This window comes from Pimephales promelas, chromosome 11, assembly GCF_988280905.1.
Source record: "Pimephales promelas chromosome 11, fPimPro1.hap1.1, whole genome shotgun sequence".
NCBI lineage: Eukaryota > Metazoa > Chordata > Actinopteri > Cypriniformes > Leuciscidae > Pimephales > Pimephales promelas.
The window spans coordinates 24,288,276-24,308,814 of NC_142779.1; the positions used below are offsets into that span (position 1 = coordinate 24,288,276).

Below are 20,539 nucleotides of genomic sequence, written 5' to 3' on the forward strand. Positions count from 1 at the left end.
TCACTTCTCGGCTGGTCTTACCCTGTCCACACTCGAGGTGTATGTGGCCGCCATTACGGCTTCCCACGCTCCTCTGATGGGCCTCTGGGGAGACATCAGCTGGTCGTACGTTTCCTCTGTGGGGCTTGGAGACCTGCGGCTCGTACCAGAGTTCCCTCCCGGGACCTGGCAGTGGTTCCATTACTTCTCTGAGGAGAGTAGGAGATCTTCAGGCGCCCTCTATATCTCATGGGTTCCTGGAGTTTGCTCCAAGTGACATTAAGGTTATCTTGCATCCCAGGCTCGGCTATGTGCCTAAAGTGCCATCTAATGTGTCACGGCCTATGGTTCTGAAGGCTTTTCATCCTCCACCTCACTTGACAGTGGATGAAGAAAGACTTTGTTTGCTCTGCCCTGTCAAAGCTCTCAAGATTTATGTTCAGAGGTCTTCTTTATGGGGGAAGTCATACCAGATGCTGGTCGCCCAAGAAGGGGCTTCCCACATCCAAACAGACCATTAGTAAGGCTATCTCGCTAACAGGTGTGCAGCTTGCCTTCACCTTTGGCCATGAGGGCTCATTCAGCCAGAGGCATGGCATCCTCTACAGCCCTCTTTTCAGGGGCCCCGATACAAGAAGTGTGTGATCCAGCAGAATGGGCCACCCCTCACACTTTCATCAGATTCTATAGGAATAATGGGTACTCGTTCCCCAAAGTGTCGTACCGACGCAGTTCGAGTTCCCGTGGAAGGAAACGTCTTGGGTAACCCTAACTGTGACAATTGTCCCCTGAGAAGGGAACAAGACACTGCGTGTAGACCATCGAAGGTCATCAGGTCAGGTCGTCTATGAGTTATTTAGCACCTGGTTCTCCACAAACTTGAGGTGCGATAAGAGGGAAAGGGGCGACGCCCCTTTTGGCCGCCCCCCGTATGTGGTCACGGACGGCCTTCCTCGTCGGAACCCGGAGGGGCCGGCTATCCGGGGCGAAACAAAGTCCCACAGCGCTGCGGTATTGTTCCTTCCAGACGGGATTCTTCCTTAGAGGTGTTTAGTCATAATCCCGCGGATGGTAGCTTCGCACAAGTGGCTCCTCAGCCAAGAACAGGCACCAAATGTCTGAACCTGCGGTTCCTCTCGTACTGAGCAGGATTACTATTGCAATGACACAGACATCAGTAGGGTAAAACTAACCTGTCTCACAATGGTCGTTAGAAGGGAACATGGCCCTTTGCCACACCTTCCCCTGCCTGGGAGTGAATTGCTTCATCGCAAAAGCTAACTCTGTTGTCTGCCATGTATACCGTCACATGTTACATCATGAGATAATGCCAATCAGGATTGGAATAGTTAAATTCATGCTTCAGACGTGCTACGCTGGGGGCATTCCCCAAAGTGTCGACACAGTGTCTCATTCCATTCTCAGGGAACAAGGGTCAAAATTGTAACCGAGACGATTTCATGAAAAATGCAAAACATTCAACTTTTTGAAAATTTCTCACAATTGTACATTATGCTAACACAATATACAAATGTTTCAGGGCTGAGTTCTGGCACTGTGGACTTAACTCTTTCCCGCCATTGATGGACATTTCCATCATGTGTAAGAAAACGCCTTTGAAGGAATCATTTCATGTTTTCATTGTTATATGGTAGGGGGTGCTATTATGTAACTTCAGAAAGAATACTGAATTGCCTTATCTAAACACATGCGAAGAAGCAGAAACGAGCGAAATCATGTGTAATCATATGCATAAAATAACTTGATCATCAACAATAAACAGCTTATAAATCATAATGTTACTGAATGAAATGTTGAACCCATAAAGAGGAAACGACTCTGACAATTTGGGGGTGTTAAATCCTTATATCATTCGTTTAGTCGTTTTATGATTTAATATTGAAAGTAGAACAATTAAAAAAAACAACAACATTTTTTTCCAAAAAAAAAACGAAAAAAAGATTTCAGCTTGATCTCTCTTTTTTCGTTCTGAGGTAAAAATATATAAACAGCTTGAATATTAGATTTGAACACATGGGCGGTAATGAAATGCCCCTTTCCTATGATTTGTCAGCTGAAGATCAAATTGTTCCGTCATCAGTTCTTCCTCAGTTCTGCTCACTAGAATAACTGTCCTCTGCTGGAGTTGTACGGATTCTGAACTCATTTATTGGAACTACATTTAAACTGTCAACATACATTTTACTGTTTCGAATGACTATGAGTTATTTCCCCTGCTGAGGAACAAACGATGGTGCCAGCGAATCGCGCTTTAACATCATATTATCCATTCACTTCTGGTATTGCTAACTTGACATCGCAGCCTGTTCATTATTAAAATAAAACACATAAAAAGTTATTCTGCTTAATTTAATTTGTCTGTAGTACAATATAATGGCTCAGCCGTCAGTCACCACCTCTACTTACTGTTATTCCAAACTCAATTCCATTGCTTTGAAGATGGTGATTCATCCTATACATGTAGATTTTGACTCTACTGAATAACTAAGCCTTCTTTACATTAATATAGTAGGCATCCAAATGTTACATTGCAAATATGGAAACTTTGGATCGATGGAGAGATGCGTGCATTTTCAGTTTCGATTCAAATAAGTTTGTTTAGGCTTGGCGATTAAAATAGGCAAAATGTTGTTTGCAATAAAGGGCACGTAGGCTACTGTGTATATTTTTATTACACATGTATTACACGTATATTTTCATTACTTATCTTACATTTTTCATTTTCAGGTGAACTAACCCTTTAATAAACTTGATATTAACTTAACCTTTTTCACACTCTCAGTATAATTTATTCATACCATGTCGAACAGTGAATATACATGCATCACAGTACGTATATATATATATATATATAGATAGATAGATAGATAGATAGATAGATAGATAGATAGATAGATAGATAGATAGATAGATAGATAGATAGATAGATAGATAGATAGATAGATAGATAGATAGATAGATAGATAGATAGATAGTGATTCATTCTGTATTGTTATGGTGAAAGTGACTTTTAATTAAATTAAATCTGATTTATTGACTGAAATGACGATATACTGTATAACTTTTTTACTTTAAATACTGAAATATTTATGTTCATGTATTAATTAATATTTTCATGATATATAAGCCAATATATATATATATATATATATATATATATATACTTTATTTATTTATTATTATTATTTTTTTTTTATATGAAATTCCATCTGTCTGGGTCTAAAAACAAGGTTGATAAGCAAAAGAGTTTCCAATACATTTTTGATGTGATCTTCACAGAACATATAAGAAACAAGTTGGAGCACTCATTCATATAGCATACACACGCACACATACTCACACACCACACACATATTTCAACTGCCTCCCCTTGGATATTAATTTCACACCCCATTATCAGAAAGATTCCCTGTGGACATGAAGTCAGTGAAGTAGCCAAGCAAATGAACTTACGCACACAGTTTCAATAAAGACCTACAATCCAACAGCATGGAAATGGTGAAATAAAGTAATATATACATAAGTGTATAAATATCAGCAGCTCGTGACCAGAATCCTAATGAGGCACAACAATGAAAATGTCAAACGCTCTCTGGTTTCTACATAACCGTCACTTCAGGTCAAAAAATACAGATTAAAGCATAATGGAGAAACGCATGCTGCCCCAGTATGTATTAGCAGTTTAAGGTTTTAATGTCATGATTTCCATGTTTCTGCTTTGGTTTAAAGTTCTTGCTCTGTTTATCAAAAAATAAATAAATAAAAAAATAGAGACACTCTGCCAGTAACAAGAGCCAGCAGAGAATTTGAAATTAATATCAATATTTTGAATTAATATTTTGCTCCAACTCATTTTGTACTATTGACTTTTCACTCCATGAACTGAAAATAATTATTCAGGTAGAGTTACCACACCACATTATTTGACCAATATTGAGTTTTAGTCTAGATTTTATAGACTAATTTGTGCATAGATAAATACACACATGCATAAAAGCAGGTATATATCAGGCGCCTCTGTTTTAACATATCTGAGTCCAATTAAACCATTTTTAACTATCAAATGGTCTTCGTTTCCTGTTTACACTTCTGGGCTTCGGGGTCTATACGGCCCCCAACAATTGATTGAGTAATACATTTTTAATCATACAAATAATGTATCAATTTTTTTGTTTACTTCTCATCTATTCATTAATGCTGTGTTTTTGGAGATATTTTGTATCCATATACCACACAATTCCTCAACTACATCATTAGCTTGCATATGATTTTTTTTTTATTAATATTATTATTATTATTATATTGCATTTATGCTCTTGGTAAAATTTTCAGATTTATGCCAGATTTTTTTTTTTTTTTTTGATGTGCTATTGGGGGCACCTATATAAATATATATATATATATATATATATATATATATATATATATATATATATATATATATATATATAAATATATATATATATAAAACCTCAATAATCACATAACGCATGGTAATCACTAACCCATGCAGATAGGCGAATGAGAGGACCAATCCATCTCCCTACAGAAACAGGCCCATGTGTCTTCCAGTCCACTTTGAAGTGACAAATGACTGCTTCAGTTTCAAGCCGAGAAAAACTATTTTTTATACACAGGGGTTATTCTACAACTGTGGTGGCAGATGCTGTCATTTGCATTTATAAAAAATTCAAACTTCAATGTACTTCAATGATGTATTCACAGGGGGGAAATATATTAATACAGTAGCCTATAGTATGCTTTGAGACACTGCCTAACTGTCATTTGGAAAAGTAGGCTATATAGGCTGGTTGGACCAAATTTGCATATTAAAGTGATTTCTGAAGGATCTTGTGACACTGAAGACTGGAGTAATGATGCTGAATGATCGTCTGAACTGTCGTGCTCACCTGTTCCTCTTGTTCTCAGCTTCCTTTATATGTGTTCTCTTGCCCTCATGTTTTGCCAGTAGTCATTGAGTGTGCTATGTGTTGTGCTACCTGTTACTTATTGCTCATGGTTCCAGTTGTGGATAGTGCCTGCATGGATTCCTTGTCTTGTTTGTTGTGTTCCCTGTTTGTTCCAGTCCTGCAAGCTGTCTGTTTCCTCTCTCTACCAAGCAGCGAGACCAGTGCAGTGACTGTGAGTCCATCTATGTGTGCTGTATTATCCTGTCTAGCTCTTTCTGCATCCGTTGTCCTTGTGCTTCACATCTACCTCAGAACATGTGTGTGTTCACACCAGTGTGTTGGGCTGGTCTCAACTGCCAACTGTTTGGACTGTTATCACCTCCTCAACCACCATCTCTCATCTTATCAACTGTCTTTCAATAAAACTCGTTAACACACATTCTGTGCCTGAGTTCTCTCTCATAGATCCGTAAAAAGCTTCACTAAAAACAAATTAACAATTCATTTTAACATTTTTTCTCCTAATCCAGTCCTATGCAAGGCATGCTGGCAAAGTTATGAAGATAATTTAATTAAGTTACTACAACTAAATGTTTTTTAAATAGCCAATTAGTTTATGGAGAAATTTGAGTTTAAATTACAGATAATTATAAGTTAATGTAATTATTATCATTATGTCAACAGAACACAAACAAATATTTGCAACTTAAAACAATTTACTTGCAACCATGCATTTATTTAAGTTGTGGTAACAGGACTCCTGAATTCATTTTTAGAGTACATTTGACACCTCTGTGACCTCGAATGAATGTAGTTGGGAATAAATTAGGCAAACTCAACCATCTGCATCAGCAGTTCATCTTAACTTTGCAAAGTCACTATATGGGGATCGACTGCTATCATCCAATGACAGGGCGATTTTTTTCCCGGCCAATTCAGTTCCAAGAAGAGCAAACACATTTTGCTTTTATTTTTTTCTTTCCAAACCTATTATAAGCCTGATCCTAAATCATTTAAATCATAAAATCATTGGTGAAATACTTTTAAGCAGCATCGCCTCACTATTATCAGCCCAGTCAAATGACTGCGGGTAAAAGAAAATCCATTTCAATCCCTCGCAGCTTTTCCCCAGGATTACTGAGCATCCTTCACCGCTGACTGTTCCACACAACAGCATGGCGTCCAGAAGTAATTGCGAAAATATGCTGTTCAGCTTATTGTGTTTTGGACTAAATACAAATCATTGACATGTTTGGCCATTCATCACGCCGTCTGGGATTAGGTACCAGTGAAGCGCGGTCAGACGGTGGGAGCTCTGATAACATGCGTGCAGAGAGACAAATTAAGGCTGCACTTCCCACCTAATACGTCTCCTTACAAAAAGAAACAAATGAGGCCTTGAGTTTCTAATTATCACAGCACACGATTTAATGTCAGAGACAAATATTGCAGATCGCTGGAAATGAACATTGGTTGGCTAAGGGGGGCAGGACTCAACACTGATGGCGGACAGTAAATGATGGCCGTAGAAGATTTTAAGTCTGTGAGGGTGAAACGATCAGTAATGAGATGTAAACAGACACTCAACACCCTCAAGAACTCACTTTCCCTCAGATTTAACATGATGCTCTTGTGCAATTCTGTTAATGATCAATACATACAGTGTTCCTCAGGCTGCAACTTACTATTCACATTTAATTTCCATACAATTTAAATTTAACCAAGGAGTTTCCATGATTTTTAAGTCATTTATGATTACTGGATTACAGAAACAAAAAATAAATCAGCTTATCAACTTTTAAAAGGGAGTAGAAATCCGCATTTGTAGTAATTATTCAAGTCACTTGAAACTAGCCAAATTAGGAAGATGGGCAGGTTGCTTGACATCCCTCATTCAAAAATAATAATAATTATAATATTTTTGACTGCAAACTTTGGTTTTGTAACAGATACACATGGTTTGTGCAGATCACAATGTGTTTTGTGTCACTACTTGATGTCCCACTTAAACCAGATAACAATGGCACTATCAAAATTTCCCATGACTCTTCCATTAGAAATCAATTTAAAAATCCCTGAAAACGATAGAAATCTTGAGATGACCCACGACATTTTGTAGAAAAACATAGAATAACTGCACTACTAATCATTTGTTAAGCATGAGTAAATAGTTTAATTCATCATCATTCATAAAGCATTAAGACATTAATAAGCTACAGTTTATAAATACAGCTATAACTGCGTTTTTTTCTTGATTCATAAGCATATCTATAATGCGTTTAATAATTGTATGTTCATACTTTGTTAATGATCAATTAATAATTAGGAAGTATAGCATTATTTACAAAGCAGTTATTTAAGAGTTGTCAGTCATTCATAAGATCACTTAGAAAGTAAGTAAATGTAGTAAACACAGGTAGTTATAAAGCATTTAGTAGTGGTCTGTTAACTATGTTTGTGAGCTAATCTAAAGTGAGGACTAATTCATGCCTTGTAAAGCATTTAAGGAGATTTAAAGGAGATCCATTTTCTAAACAGTTGAATGTAACAAACACAACACAGTGATACAGAACATAGAAATATTTAACAGCCTTTAAATCTCCTTTATAAATGCTTTACAGGGCATGAATAGTCCTCACTTTAGATGACCTCACACACATACTGTAGTTAACTGCCTCTACTGCTTTATAACTACCTAAATTAATGCATAAATACTTGTTAATAAAGCATTTATTAACACACTAAGTAGCCATCACTATCTGAATAATTAGATTTATGAATGTACATTTAAATAGTTTATTAATCATTTACTTACACACTCTAAGTAATCTTATGAACCACTGAAAACTCTTAAATAACTGGTTTATAAAAAATGCAATTCTTCATTTAGAAATGATAAATTGATCATTAATAAAGGATGAAAATACAATTATTAAACAAATTATAGATATGCTTTAATCAAGTATATAATCTATATTTATAAACTGCTTATTAATGACTATATTAATGCTTTATGAATGATGAAATAACTGTTTACTCATGCTTAACTAAGGATTATTAGAGTGTAGTTATTATAAAGTGTTACCATGATTTCTTTTTCCACCTGGCAGGTTTTACTTGAGGAAAACATTTTCGCTCGGGATGAAGTGGCAAAAGCTCTTTAAGAGAGGTATTACCTTTCTGTCCACACATGCGACTGACCGGCCAGCCACACGATTGGCAACGTCTCTGTGTTCATTTATGTCATCGTTGAGGAGATCCTCAAACCGTCCGTTACGAAACTTAAAGAGCTTGTCAGTGTACGTTGCTCTACCTGCAAGAAATGACAAGAACAATTACATGAAACTAACATCCAGTTACTTTACCATTATCTCCAGTGCCTCGTTCATGAAACCGTTTCATACCTGAGAAGGCATTATTAGTGTTGAGGACATAAATTTCCTCCCTGCCATCACCATCTATGTCACATGCTGTCACTCCGATGGCATTGCCGTGTCGATCTCTGAGTGCATAATATGGAGAACTGCGGTTGTCAACTGCAATGTTTAAAAGCCTCTTCTTAAACTTGTCGTACTTTAACACCAGATTTGGGCCATTGTAGCTAAAGAGAAAAAAGTAGAGCATAAATATTTAAAACCGACTAACAATCCTTAATCAGTAGTTATGTCTTATATATGTGTGTTTACATATTTAATTCTATATAAATAGTGTTTATATAAATATTTAAAATGAAAATGTATTACTGAAAAAACTTCATATTTCATTGGCTTTTTATCTTCTTCTTTGCTTCAAGCCTGATTGTTGTTATAGATTTATGTTTAAAACAAGAAAAATGACATTGGCCTAGGAAAAGTAAACTTAATTCAAAATACATTCTCTGAAAACTTAACTCAAAGAAAAACATGCCTTGAAGGATTAATATAAAACCATATACCATTTATTTAGTTTCCTGTTTCCAACAAGGCACATCATTGTTGGTGCATTTCACTGACCTGCAATCCCACAATTCAACCTCGGCTGTCAATTAATAGAAGGAAAAACAAATTCTAGTTTCCCTAGAGATACAGTTCTGTCAGTTGCACTTCGTTTTAGTCTTGAGCACAATTCAAACAAAACATTGAACTCTCCAATTACATCTATCTTCATCAACACAAATCCGCTGAGATCCAAACCATTTCACAAATGGTTTACAAATAATCCCAATTAATTGCTTTGACATTTCTGTTTCTTTTAGACCTAGCAAATATTACTTTCAAGCCCCAAACTGAGGTAATATTCTTGGCCAGTATCTGTTCTGTCAATATTCCAAAAATGTAAGTTCACTCAAATGGCACAAAAGGACCATATAACTTCCAGACACTGATTAAGTATTTTCTCTAAAGAAACGTAATGTCATAAACACTTCACGTTCCATGTGATTGGGAATCCAATCACGAGAGGACCAGAACACTCACCCTGAGACAAACATCTCCAGATCTCCGTCTCCATCCACGTCAGTTACAGCCACGCCGTAGTTGAGCTGCGTGGGGTTATTCTCATAGTCCGGGGGGAAAACACTCTGGGTTACTGAGGCAAACATGGGTTCAGTCCGCTGACCCCAGGACAGTCCAGACACACCCACAGTGAGTAGTAATATCCACACCGACATTGTCATCTGTGAATTTCATCAAGTTGTATAAAGAATAAATCACTCTCTAGAATGAAACTATGACAATATCACCATCATACTTACCTGTTGATCTGTGAAAAAAACTCTTTCATTGAGGTTATGACTCACTCAAGAGAAAGGAACTGTAAAACATTCTGAACTGAGCCACACAGTCGGGATATCCCACTTTCATTGAGTTTTGGGAGACTGAATTGCTTTCTACAGTGTTAAGAGGCAATTACCTTCCCAGCATTACATTCCCTGGACAGAGACATAAATACAGAAACTGTGACAGGTCAGAATGGACCAAATTAAGATTTGAGAGTAGAAGCCATTTCACTGCACATGAGACAGACGTTTAGGACGGAAAAATCCATATGTGACAGAGAAGGACATGATCTTTCTGTCTGTCTATGTTCAGGGGCGTTTTCCTTCAAGGAAGCAAGGGAGTGCCTCCTCAAAAAATAAAACAACACAGACAATACAAAATGTGACATTAAAAGGTGTATAAATCACTTGTTTTTCTAAAGTAACACTGTGTCCAGCAGCGACTCCAGCAGATAAAGTTATAGTGGGAGTCCGAGGCTCTCTTGCCTCCCCTGAGCCCATTTTGGAGGAGGGTAATTGGCTTTATGCACAGCTGCATTACTTCCTGAACTTAAGCCAGCTCCTTTGTTTCCTGTCTGCCATTATTGGAAAAATTGATTGGTTCAGGTGTGCCTAACCTCAGTAGTCACGGCAACAATAATCAGACACACCTGAATTAATCAATCATTAGTCTTCTCCACTGGTCTCTTCTGGAAGAGATTCATCGTCACTGGATCCGTCCAGTGTTGGTACTCCGTCTATGGTTTTAGCCAGCCTCGAGTCTGCGCATATCCGTCAGAAGAAGCGGAGGAGGAGGAGGAGACCTGCGCCTGTCCATTCTGAAACTGCTCACGTCCCGTTTGCCCAGCGAGAGACTGCTCACGTCCTGTCTGCCCAGCGAGAGACTTCTCACGTCCCGTCTGCCCAGCGAGAGACTGCTCACGTCCCGTCTGCCTAGCGAGAGACTGCTCACGTCCTGTCTGCCCAGCGAGAGACTACTCACGTCCCGTCTGCCCAGCGAGAGACTGCTCACGGCCCGTCTGTCCAGTCTAAGACAGAGCCAGAGATCCCCTTTGGCGTGGCCGCCAAAGTTGTGACGGACTATCTGGAGCATCTGACTCGGATCTTGGAGAGGCCGGTTTCTGCTATGCCTATTCTAGAGGCAGGAGCCAGTGCCGGTTCCTGAGCCAGAGGCAGAGCCAGTGCCGGTTCCTGAGCCGGAGGCAGAGCCAGTGCCTGATCCTGAGCCAGAGGCAGAGCCAGTGCCTGTTCCTGAGCCGGAGGCAGAGCCAGTGCCTGTTCCTGAGCCGGAGGAAGAGCCAGTGCCTGTTCCTGAGCCGGAGCCGGAGCTCATGTCGGTTCCAGACCCAGTGTTTGTGTCTGTGTTTGTGTCTGTCTTTGTGACTGTTTCCGTTCTAGTGTCTGTTCCTGAGCCGGTGTCTGTTCCTGAGCCGGTGTCTGTTCCCGAGCCGGCGTCTGTTCCCGAGCCGGTGTCTGTTCTCGAGCCGGTGTCTGTTCCTGAGAGGGCTTCACCGCCCTGGCCACACGAAGGGTCTTCACCGCCCTGGCCACCCGAAAGGTCTGCTCCGCCCTGGCAACCCGAGAGATCTGCTCCGCCCTGGCCACCCGAGGGGTCTTCACCGCCCTGGCCGCCCGAGGGGTCTTCACCACGCTGGCCGCCCGAGGGGTCTTCACCGCCCTGGCCGCCCGAGGGGTCTTCACCGCCCTGGCCGCCCGATGGACTCTGTGTTTCTCCCTCACCGCCCTATGGACTCTGTGTTTCTCCCTCACCGCCCTATGGACTCTCTGTTTCGTCCTGGCCGCCCGATGTCCCAGTCCCTCCCGTCCCGCCCTGGTCTGTCCCTCCTGTCCCTCCCTGGTTTATCCCTTTAGTCCCTCCGATCAGTCCCTTCCGATCCGCCCTGATGTTTCCTTCCTGCCCCGCCCTAGCCTGATGGAGCGTCTGGTAGCCTCTCGGTAGGGAGGGGGTTATGTCACATGTCTGTCTTGTCTGTGAGGCACATGGGTGTTTTGTTATGTTGAGCCATGTGCTCTTGTCATTGTTTGATCCCTCCCCCTTGTTATCTGATTATTGGTTATTTGCTCCACCTGTCTGTCTCGTTACCCTCCTTTGTTTGCCTGCCTATTTAGTCTTCCTGTGTTTGCTGTCCTGTGCTCGTTCATTGTTATTGTTACGGGTGTGTTAGTCGCGTGGAGTTCTGTACCTGTCCTGTCAATTCTGTCTTGGATCAAGTTATACCTTGGATTTCTTTTGTTGGTTGGTTTATTTTATGTTTTCTTTATTAAATGTTATCAAATTCACTCTGCACTTGAATCCATCCATTTTCAACAACCCACTGTGACAGGCCAATAATGGCAGACAGGAAACAAAGGAGCTGGCTTAAGTTCAGGAAGTAGTGCAGCTGTGCATAAAGCCAAATTGAGAATGAATGGGGAAAAGTCAAGAAAGAGGAAGCAATGCTTCCATCGCATATGATTTGATATGATTGGTTATGATTGGTTCATGCTGTCAATTCCAGCCTCTTGTTTTTGTGCGTGTGTGTGTTCACGAATCGGTCTGGCGAACAAAATCACGCAATTGGAAAGACTAATTAAAAAGTAACTAAACAACTCACCCACTTAGATATCACCGTTTTATCTCACTGTGGTATGGGGGGCGTGGTTCAACGCTGTCTGCAGCGGGAGAGCGGGGGAGGAGTCGAGCGGGAAGTAAGCGGGTCAAGTTCAAATGATAAACACCTGTCTGTGATTTCAGTGATTGGCGTTGGGAGAGTATTTAAGCGGGCCAGTTGGACGCTTCACACTGAGAGAGACTGGAGCTTGTGTGCTCGTGCGCTGAACTGGAGCTGTTCGTTGATCATTGTCGGAGTTTGAAGGAAGCTGTAATCAGCGGGAAGAGAGTGCAACGTCGAAGACGGAAGGAAGCTGTGAATCAGCGGGAAAGAGTTTGTTCTGTTGTGACTGAGTTATTGTGAAATGCGCTGAGGCGCTGTGGAAAGAGTATTACTATTATATCTAATAAAGCACACGAGCTCCAGTATTCGCCGACCCCTTGTCTTCTTCCATCACCCTCCTTGAACCGTACTACACTCACACAAAACAATAAAATGTGAAATGGACTGAAAACATCAGGACTAGGGTTTTTTGTTTTTAGAGAGAAATCAGCTTGATGAAATTAAAGCAGAACTAAGTAACTTTTTTTACCTTAACTGAACAGCTTTGGAGTCATTGTAATGTTTATATTACTGATTTCGTGTTGAATGGTGATCGTCTCGCACCCCCCTGGTGCCTATGAGCCGCAAAACCACCCTTGCAACTTTAGGCCGGCGGCCCGCCGGCCTCAGTGTTAGGAAGTATCGTGAGATTTCAGATCTCGCAAGGTAACGAATTGCTTTACGGCACTATACGCGCACACGCATGCGTACACGACCCCATCCATCCAGGAGCCGGCTAGCTATAAGAAAAAGGTAACGCTAGATATTGAATTCTTCAAGTTTTCGTGATGGCTGATGTAAAAGAAGAAGAAGAAAGCTCGGAAGTGTTTATCAGAGGAACAAAGAAAGAGAAAACGGACCGGCTTTTTCAGAATAGATAGAACTGAAAGAAAGCGAAGCCTGCAAAATCGATGCTGACCTGGCCTTCTTGCTGTTGCACTTGTAAGTATCTTTATAATAAACTGTGTTTAATGTTTGTATTTCTTGTAATTGTGACCTCGGGAGTCGGGATGTTTGCTATTGTCTGTTTTTTTTTTTAAATTATTATTATGCTCGCTGTCTGTTACCGGCTTACTAGTACGTTAGATACTGTAACTTAGATGTTAGCATTTTCATTAGCAAACAAACTTGCTTGTTTTCTGTAAGTTAGTGTTTTGTCCGTTCCTCTAGCAGGGTTTATTTGTGTTTCTCAGATCGCCTATAAATCGATATGAAATTCTACAAATTATGCATTAGTTTAGCTTGTCGTCAGCCTCAGAATTAGTAACGTGATACTGTGCTGCTGACTTGATATGTAATGCATAAACCGACACGAGAGCTGCTAGCTAATAATGCAACTTTTTATATTTATTTACCCACATTTACACAAACAGAACTACAAGTAAACGAGAAATAGCATTGCAACTTCACACATGCAACTCCATCTGTGCTAGTTTGACCTTGTGTATAAATGATATGTTGATAAAAAGATTGATACATTTTCTTTTTCCTTTTTAGCTACAAGCGTTGGCAAGTGTCATCAACTCCGAGGCACCCAAGACCACCAGTACCACCGGTCTCAAGCTTCAATAATAAAATAAACAAACTTGTAATAAACAAATTAAAGGTGTTGACTTTCTTTGGTCAATCGTTACGATAGACAACTCGGATCACCAGAAAAATGATAGATGTAACGTAACATTTATTTTGATAATGCATAATCTAAGTAGCTATAGCTGTAGGCTAAACTAAAAATAAATAAATAGCGGAAATATTTCTTATAGTATTGATTTTTAACCAATGTTACTGATTATGTTTGGTAACACAATAAAAAAATACACTATCTCAACATTTGAATAATATTGTTCTGAGAATCATACCTCAGTGGACATGGCTCGGGCGTCAGTTTGGTTGGAAATGTGCTGGGGACAGAGACGCGTTCGGAAGGGCATTTTCAAAAGTGCTGGGTACAATAACGCATTCATTCTTTTTTTCTCTTTCGAGTAGGTAATGTTTTGAAAGACGATGTCCTGTAGCTTCCTGATGCACATAAATAAAAATGAGCACAGTGTCCGAGTATAGTGAGTATATAGAAAATATACGCCCTTGATAGCATATGTACAGTGATGGTCCGTCCAGAGGTAGTCCCATCCGTCCGGAGAGTTACGAGTTTACGACAGTTTTCTCATATATATATATACTCCGAAACTGTAGGGGGAGCTCGAGAGAGAAACCTGCGAGAAAACAGCAAAGAAGTTGCCAGTCTTACTGAGCGCTGCTTTAAAGGTTTAGCTCCGTGTTTGTGACCAGTGTTTACCGAACTTTGATGATCCGAAAATAAGATTATTCAACAGAACAACTGAACATCACTTCACAATTAAAACATATTGTTTAAATTGTACTGCCTTTAGTTATCATTTTTGGAATCAATGGGAAAAAAGTGCTTAAAAACACTAACTCGATGAGAAGTTTTTCTTGGTTTTAATAATAGAAAAGTTAATTACATAGCTAATGTAAAAATACAAAATGGAATTTATTATTTATTTATGTATTTGAATCTTTTAAAGGGGTGATGAACTGAGAAATCAAATTGACATCTAAGAGGTCATCATATTATAAGAATATCCTGTAAGTTTCGAGCTACCGAGCAATACAAAATATTGTGCAGTGCCTGGTTGTGGAAAAAGACGGTCGCTGTATAAGCTTCCTCTGGATTCCAATAGGACTGCATAGATAAACTTTATTTTTAATGACGTTCCATTCCAGCGATTAAGAGTAAACAACGGTGCTGTGCCGTCTATATTGGATCTGACAGGAATCGTCCAACACACGGACTCTGGGTTGAATCATTCCATGCCATTTTACAACAGTGGACGTTTTCAAAACAATTTCCCCCAAGTGCATCGACGGGTGAGTTGAAACTCATTATAATATGAAGAACTGTTATCCACTCACAGCAGTGGGCTTTTACTTCCAAGTCTTCTGTGCAAGACGCCCATAAAAACCGAGCGTTTTTCAGGTAGGCAAAAAATTTGGGTGCAAAATAGCCTATTACTTATTCATTTAGATATTTTTGAACGCAAAAAACAAGTGAAAGTCATAAGTTGAGCTCAGACAACAATATAATAAAATTTAAAAAGCCAGTTCATGACCCAATGTAAAACTGACTTGAACATTGTCCATATGTTGTTCCTAAAACTTCTCATTTGTTCACCGTTTGAGTACATAGCAAATTCCACGTGTGAACATACGTGAATGCAAACAAAGCCATTGAAATCAAGGTCTTATAACCAGGGGTGCACATAACTGGTGCACATGCCTGGTAAAAATAAATGATGTGCAGCAGAAAACGCTTTTGATTACCAACATTTTTGGGGACAGGGACTCGTTTACATACTGGAGTAGGATTTTTCTCCATCTCTGGTAAGATAGAGATCATGATGATATGTGTTCATTAATTATTAGGGGTGCAATGGATCGCAGTGGATCATTGTTTATCAAGCCCCACGGTTCGGCACAGCACACGTGATTAACTGCTAAGTTTAACCATCATAGAGTGAAAGTTTATCATGTGTCTTGCCAATTTGTACATTCAAGCGATTTTAAACGCGAAAGAAGATACAAAAATCGGGACTCACGCGATGTTATCTTTGATGTTATTATCAGCCACACCCGAGAGACAGAGAGAGAGAGGTGCGCACAAACACCAAACTGATTCCTCTTTTGCGTTTACTTGCGCTTGAACAGACACATAAACTTATGTCATAATTATGTCTCGGCAAGTATTCTCTTGTTTATGTTTATGTAAGTGAAGAGTTGAGAAAGAAACGGGGTGTGTGTCCGTATATTCGGTCTGTACATTTGATCTTAAATTGACAGCAGCCTAATATTCCTGCGGTTGTCTGTGTCATTAAAGGGATAGTCCACCCAAAAAAAATAAATAAAAAATTATTACCCCATGATTTACTTCAAATAATAGCCCGGGCATTTATTTTCCCAAATCGTCGAACTCCACCGGCTTTTATTTGAGACAGGCGTCTATTATGAGACCGGCCTTTATAATTTAGTGTTAAGATGTTGTTCATTGAGTCTCTAATCTCTAAAAATCTCCAAATGCTCCATTCTATTCTACATCACTTACCGATCAAAATTTGGCGAGACAAAAAATTGGCTTAGGTAACCCGAAACTAAAAAACAGACAGCCTCTATTTGAGACTGGCTTTTATTTACCCAAACCTGCAGCCACACCATCGTGTAAAAGAGACAGGCGTCTATTTGGGTTTTGGGCTATTATTTTTAGTTTTCGGTACTTACCCACAAGCCATCCTAAGTGTACACGACATTCTTCTTTCAGACGAATACAATCTGAGTTATATTAACATCTCTGCACTCAGATATAACTCCTGGCTCTTCCAAGCTTTATAATGGCAGTGAACAGCCGTTTCTGTTTTGAAGTCCATAAAAGTGCAACTATGTATGACAAAAAGTAATCCACGTGGCCCTGGGGGGGTTAATAAAAGCGAAGCGTTCATGTAAGAAAAATCCATATTTAAAACATTATCGACTTAAATAACTAGCCTCTGGCAGACGGCCTATGCAAGTCAGCTTATGCCAAAAGAGTAACATTTGACAATGTATGATGTGGATGTAGGAGTAGCGCAAGCTTTGATGCCTCTCACGGTTCAAACAAATAGGGCTGGGCAACAAACTCAAGCTCCTCCGGCATTTCTCTTTAAAAATTCTGATTTTAGACTCCTAACTTGTGACCGGAATTTTGATATTTTTCTTAAACGAACGCATAGCTCTGCTTCAGAAGGCCTTTATTAACCCCCAGGACCACAGGGAGCACTTTTACCATGAATGGATGCACTTTGATGGCCATTCACTGCTATTATAAAGCTTGAAAGAGCCAGAACATTTTTTTTTGTTTGTTTTATAGAACTTTGATTGTATTTGTCTGAAAGAACAATGTCATATTGTCACCTAGAATGGCTTGACAATGAGTAAATCATGGAGTAATTTTCATTTTTGGGTGAACTATCCCTTTAATATTAATAATTTTAAAAAAAATCATCATCATCATCATCATCATCTAATGTTCGAGAGAAAAGAACATGATGACATAACACACAGCTCCAGGTGCTCCCTTGAGATCCAGACCAAAAAAGTTACAGTGTGTGCACTCTTATAGCCTTAATTGGAAGGCTATAAGATAATTGTGCACTCTTATAGCCTTAATTGGAAGGCTATAAATAATTGGAAGGCCCCCCCCCCCCCCCCAGTGAAACACAGAAGTAGTTTGTTGTTGTTGTTGTTGTTTTTACAGAAAATCCAAGCTGATGGTTTTATCGGTAAAGTGGTGAATAAGCAACATTTTCAATGTGAGATTTTCAGTGAATAGCAACTTACAAATTAGTGTGTTTCTTCACACAAAGCTATGTCATACAGAAGCACTAAAACACTTCTGGTTTCAGAAGATTTTGAATATGGAAAATATAGGGCTTTTTTGGAGCATGACAGTCCGGTTCTTAATCCAGTTTCATTGTAAGAGAGCAGCTTGAACATTCTACTAAAGATCTCCTTCAGTGTCCCACGTACAGGAAAGTCAGCCATACAGGTTGAAATGACACGAGGGTGAGTAAACAATGACAATAATGTTAATTACACACTGTAAGAAAAATATCAATAGAACAACATTAAGGTACCAGTAATGTGCTGCCAATATATTATCCATTAATTTACGGATTTTTCCTTTTACCCTAAAACACAACACTAATAATATTTCGAAAATACAGTTCAAAATACAGAAAAATCAATATGGAAAGTTCATTCATATTAACACACTACCCTATTTGTGTGTAGCCTACTTCTCAGAGTATAGGGGAAGACACAATTTGGATTCAGACAATGGCATTTCTGCAGCATATGGCAAGGAAAGAGATATGTCATGTGAGAAACACAAAGAGGAGAGAGATGAGTATATGTGTTCAAAAAATATGCATGCCCCAACTCCTCTAATCAACCCATTGAACTCTAACATCAAAGCCATGCAATTAATTTAGATTACGGTTGTAATCAAAGCAACCAAATAAGTATTGTATTAGTCATATTACTGGAGCAAAGGTTTGAGCACAGTGATAATTTGAGCGTTGATGACAGAATGTACATAGTCAGACTGATTAAAGGCCTCAGCAGAGGTTGTCACTTTGTTCTTCTTTCCTGTCCTATATTATAGCATTATGTACCCCTTTTATATTAATAACTCAGTGCAAAACAGCCAAGGCAGAAACAGTAAAAGCAGAGTAAACATGTCATTTTATTGTAATTTATTTAGTGTTTCACACTACGAATGGCTGGATAAGGGCAGTGGAACACCAACCAGTGCTCTGAGGGTACCTTATGTACTGTCATCTCTAATCGTAAACTGATGATGTAAAAGCTTCTCGGGTGAGGTGAGAGCTGGGTGTGTTCCAAACTAAAAAAGTCTTATCTACGGGGTCATAAATCCAGAGAAAGACAGGCAGAGGAACCACAAAAAGAGGTGAATGTGTCCTTGCACCAGCTCTGCATCTCGAAGGCAGTTTGACTAGAAATGATGCGATCAGCTCCATCTCACTGCAGCTATCACACACAGTACAGAACTGCGGTTACAACTGAGATGTTAGATGATATGCATTGTGGTATTTATGAAAATCTCCCCCGGTATGTTTCATACAACTATTGAATCCAAGTTTGTATTATCAAAATGATACAAGAAATTCATAATGTCGAACCATAAACTCTCTTTGGAATTATTTTAGGTCTGTGACCTATCAATGTGGAACCATAAATTCTCTTTCTTTGCATTTTTTGCCTGTGACCTTCACCTCGTAAATTCTTGCCTATTTTACTCTCATCTTGAGTGTGTATTCATGCATTTCTGGGCTCTGATCGGACTGCGACAAACACCAGCATGGTCAGCCCCTCAAGCATCTTTCATTTCACGACAAGACAATGCTTTTAAAAGTAAATTTCGAGAAAATAGACAGCTTCTCATCCCTGATGCTAAAAAGAAAGAAAAAAAAAATCTGGGTCTAAATGAAAGTGATGGAGGTGCCCTTAACTACTGAATTGAATAAAGTTTCATGATGTGGTTTTGTAAAACATTTAAATAAAATAAATAAATACATTTGAAATTAAAACTAATAATAATTATTATTATCAAAATACACATGCAAAGCAAAAATAACGGTGATATGATAAACAAATAAAAAAAAACATTCTTTTGATGTTGTTTCTTATTTGTTTAAAAAGTCCGATGAGCAGCACAAGTAAATATAGTAGTAATTAAAATAAAGCAAAAGTTAAAAGCAAATCATCCAAAAACTGACCCTTCTCTTGCGATCTCCAGTACAGTTACAGTATACAGTTATCGCATATCATCTGATCGGCTGAGAACGTTTAATTAGATGCGCAATGCAAGATCCGATCAAAGGAGCCGCTTCTAACTTCAAAGACGCTGCGGCAGATATGAAAGCATTGGTACTTACATGAATGAAAGTCCAGCGCCGCTCATAAACGACTTCCCTCCTCATAGATTAAGAGATTCCCTGTGGACCTTGAGTATGTGTCTTAGTGATTTTACACAACTTCCCAAGAATTTGCTTTCTGAAATCAGCTGTGTAAGAATCTATCCAATTACAAGCTTCTGTGGTGAATATTTAAAAGAGGCAGCCAATGACTGCGTTGGAGGGCGGAGCTATGCTTGCGGAATGACGCTTACCTGAGGCTTCCTACTTAATAATTCAAAAGCACTGGTCTGAACACACAGAGGACGAGGATTTTGAATATGTTTAATATATTTATATTTTAAAACAATTGCACTTAAATAATCTGTTACTTTCAGAAATGAGACATCTTACATTGTGTGCTTTCATGCATATTATTTAAATGTGAAAGCCATTTTCTTAATTAAAGTGCTGATTGCCAGACTTATGATCATATTACCATTTTATGAGAACATTTTATGGATCCACTCCATTTATAGAAAAGTAACGGCTCATCTGCTGCCTTTAGGATGTGGGCAGAAGTCCACCATCTAAATCTTTTCCTTTTTTTTAACTGATTAAAATTTGTTTGCCTGCATAACCTTTTAGAAAACTCGGCTCACATTCAAACATACAATCTCACAATTATGGATT

The 20,539-nt window shown here is 39.1% G+C and overlaps 1 protein-coding gene across 1 annotated transcript in view; it reads right to left on the reverse strand.

The window, feature by feature from the left end:
• crtac1b (cartilage acidic protein 1b) overlaps window positions 1-19,975 on the reverse strand; it is a 48,079-nt gene extending 28,104 nt beyond the window's left edge. The window contains exons 1-4 of the mRNA XM_039657068.2: window positions 19,889-19,975; window positions 9,365-9,564; window positions 8,315-8,511; window positions 8,087-8,223 (exon numbers count right to left, since the gene is read on the reverse strand). Of these exons, the coding sequence (XP_039513002.2) occupies window positions 8,087-8,223; window positions 8,315-8,511; window positions 9,365-9,564; window positions 19,889-19,933 (579 nt within the window). The 5' untranslated portion in view covers window positions 19,934-19,975. The remainder of the gene's footprint in view (window positions 1-8,086; window positions 8,224-8,314; window positions 8,512-9,364; window positions 9,565-19,888) is intronic.
• Between the last annotated feature and the right edge of the window lie 564 nt (window positions 19,976-20,539).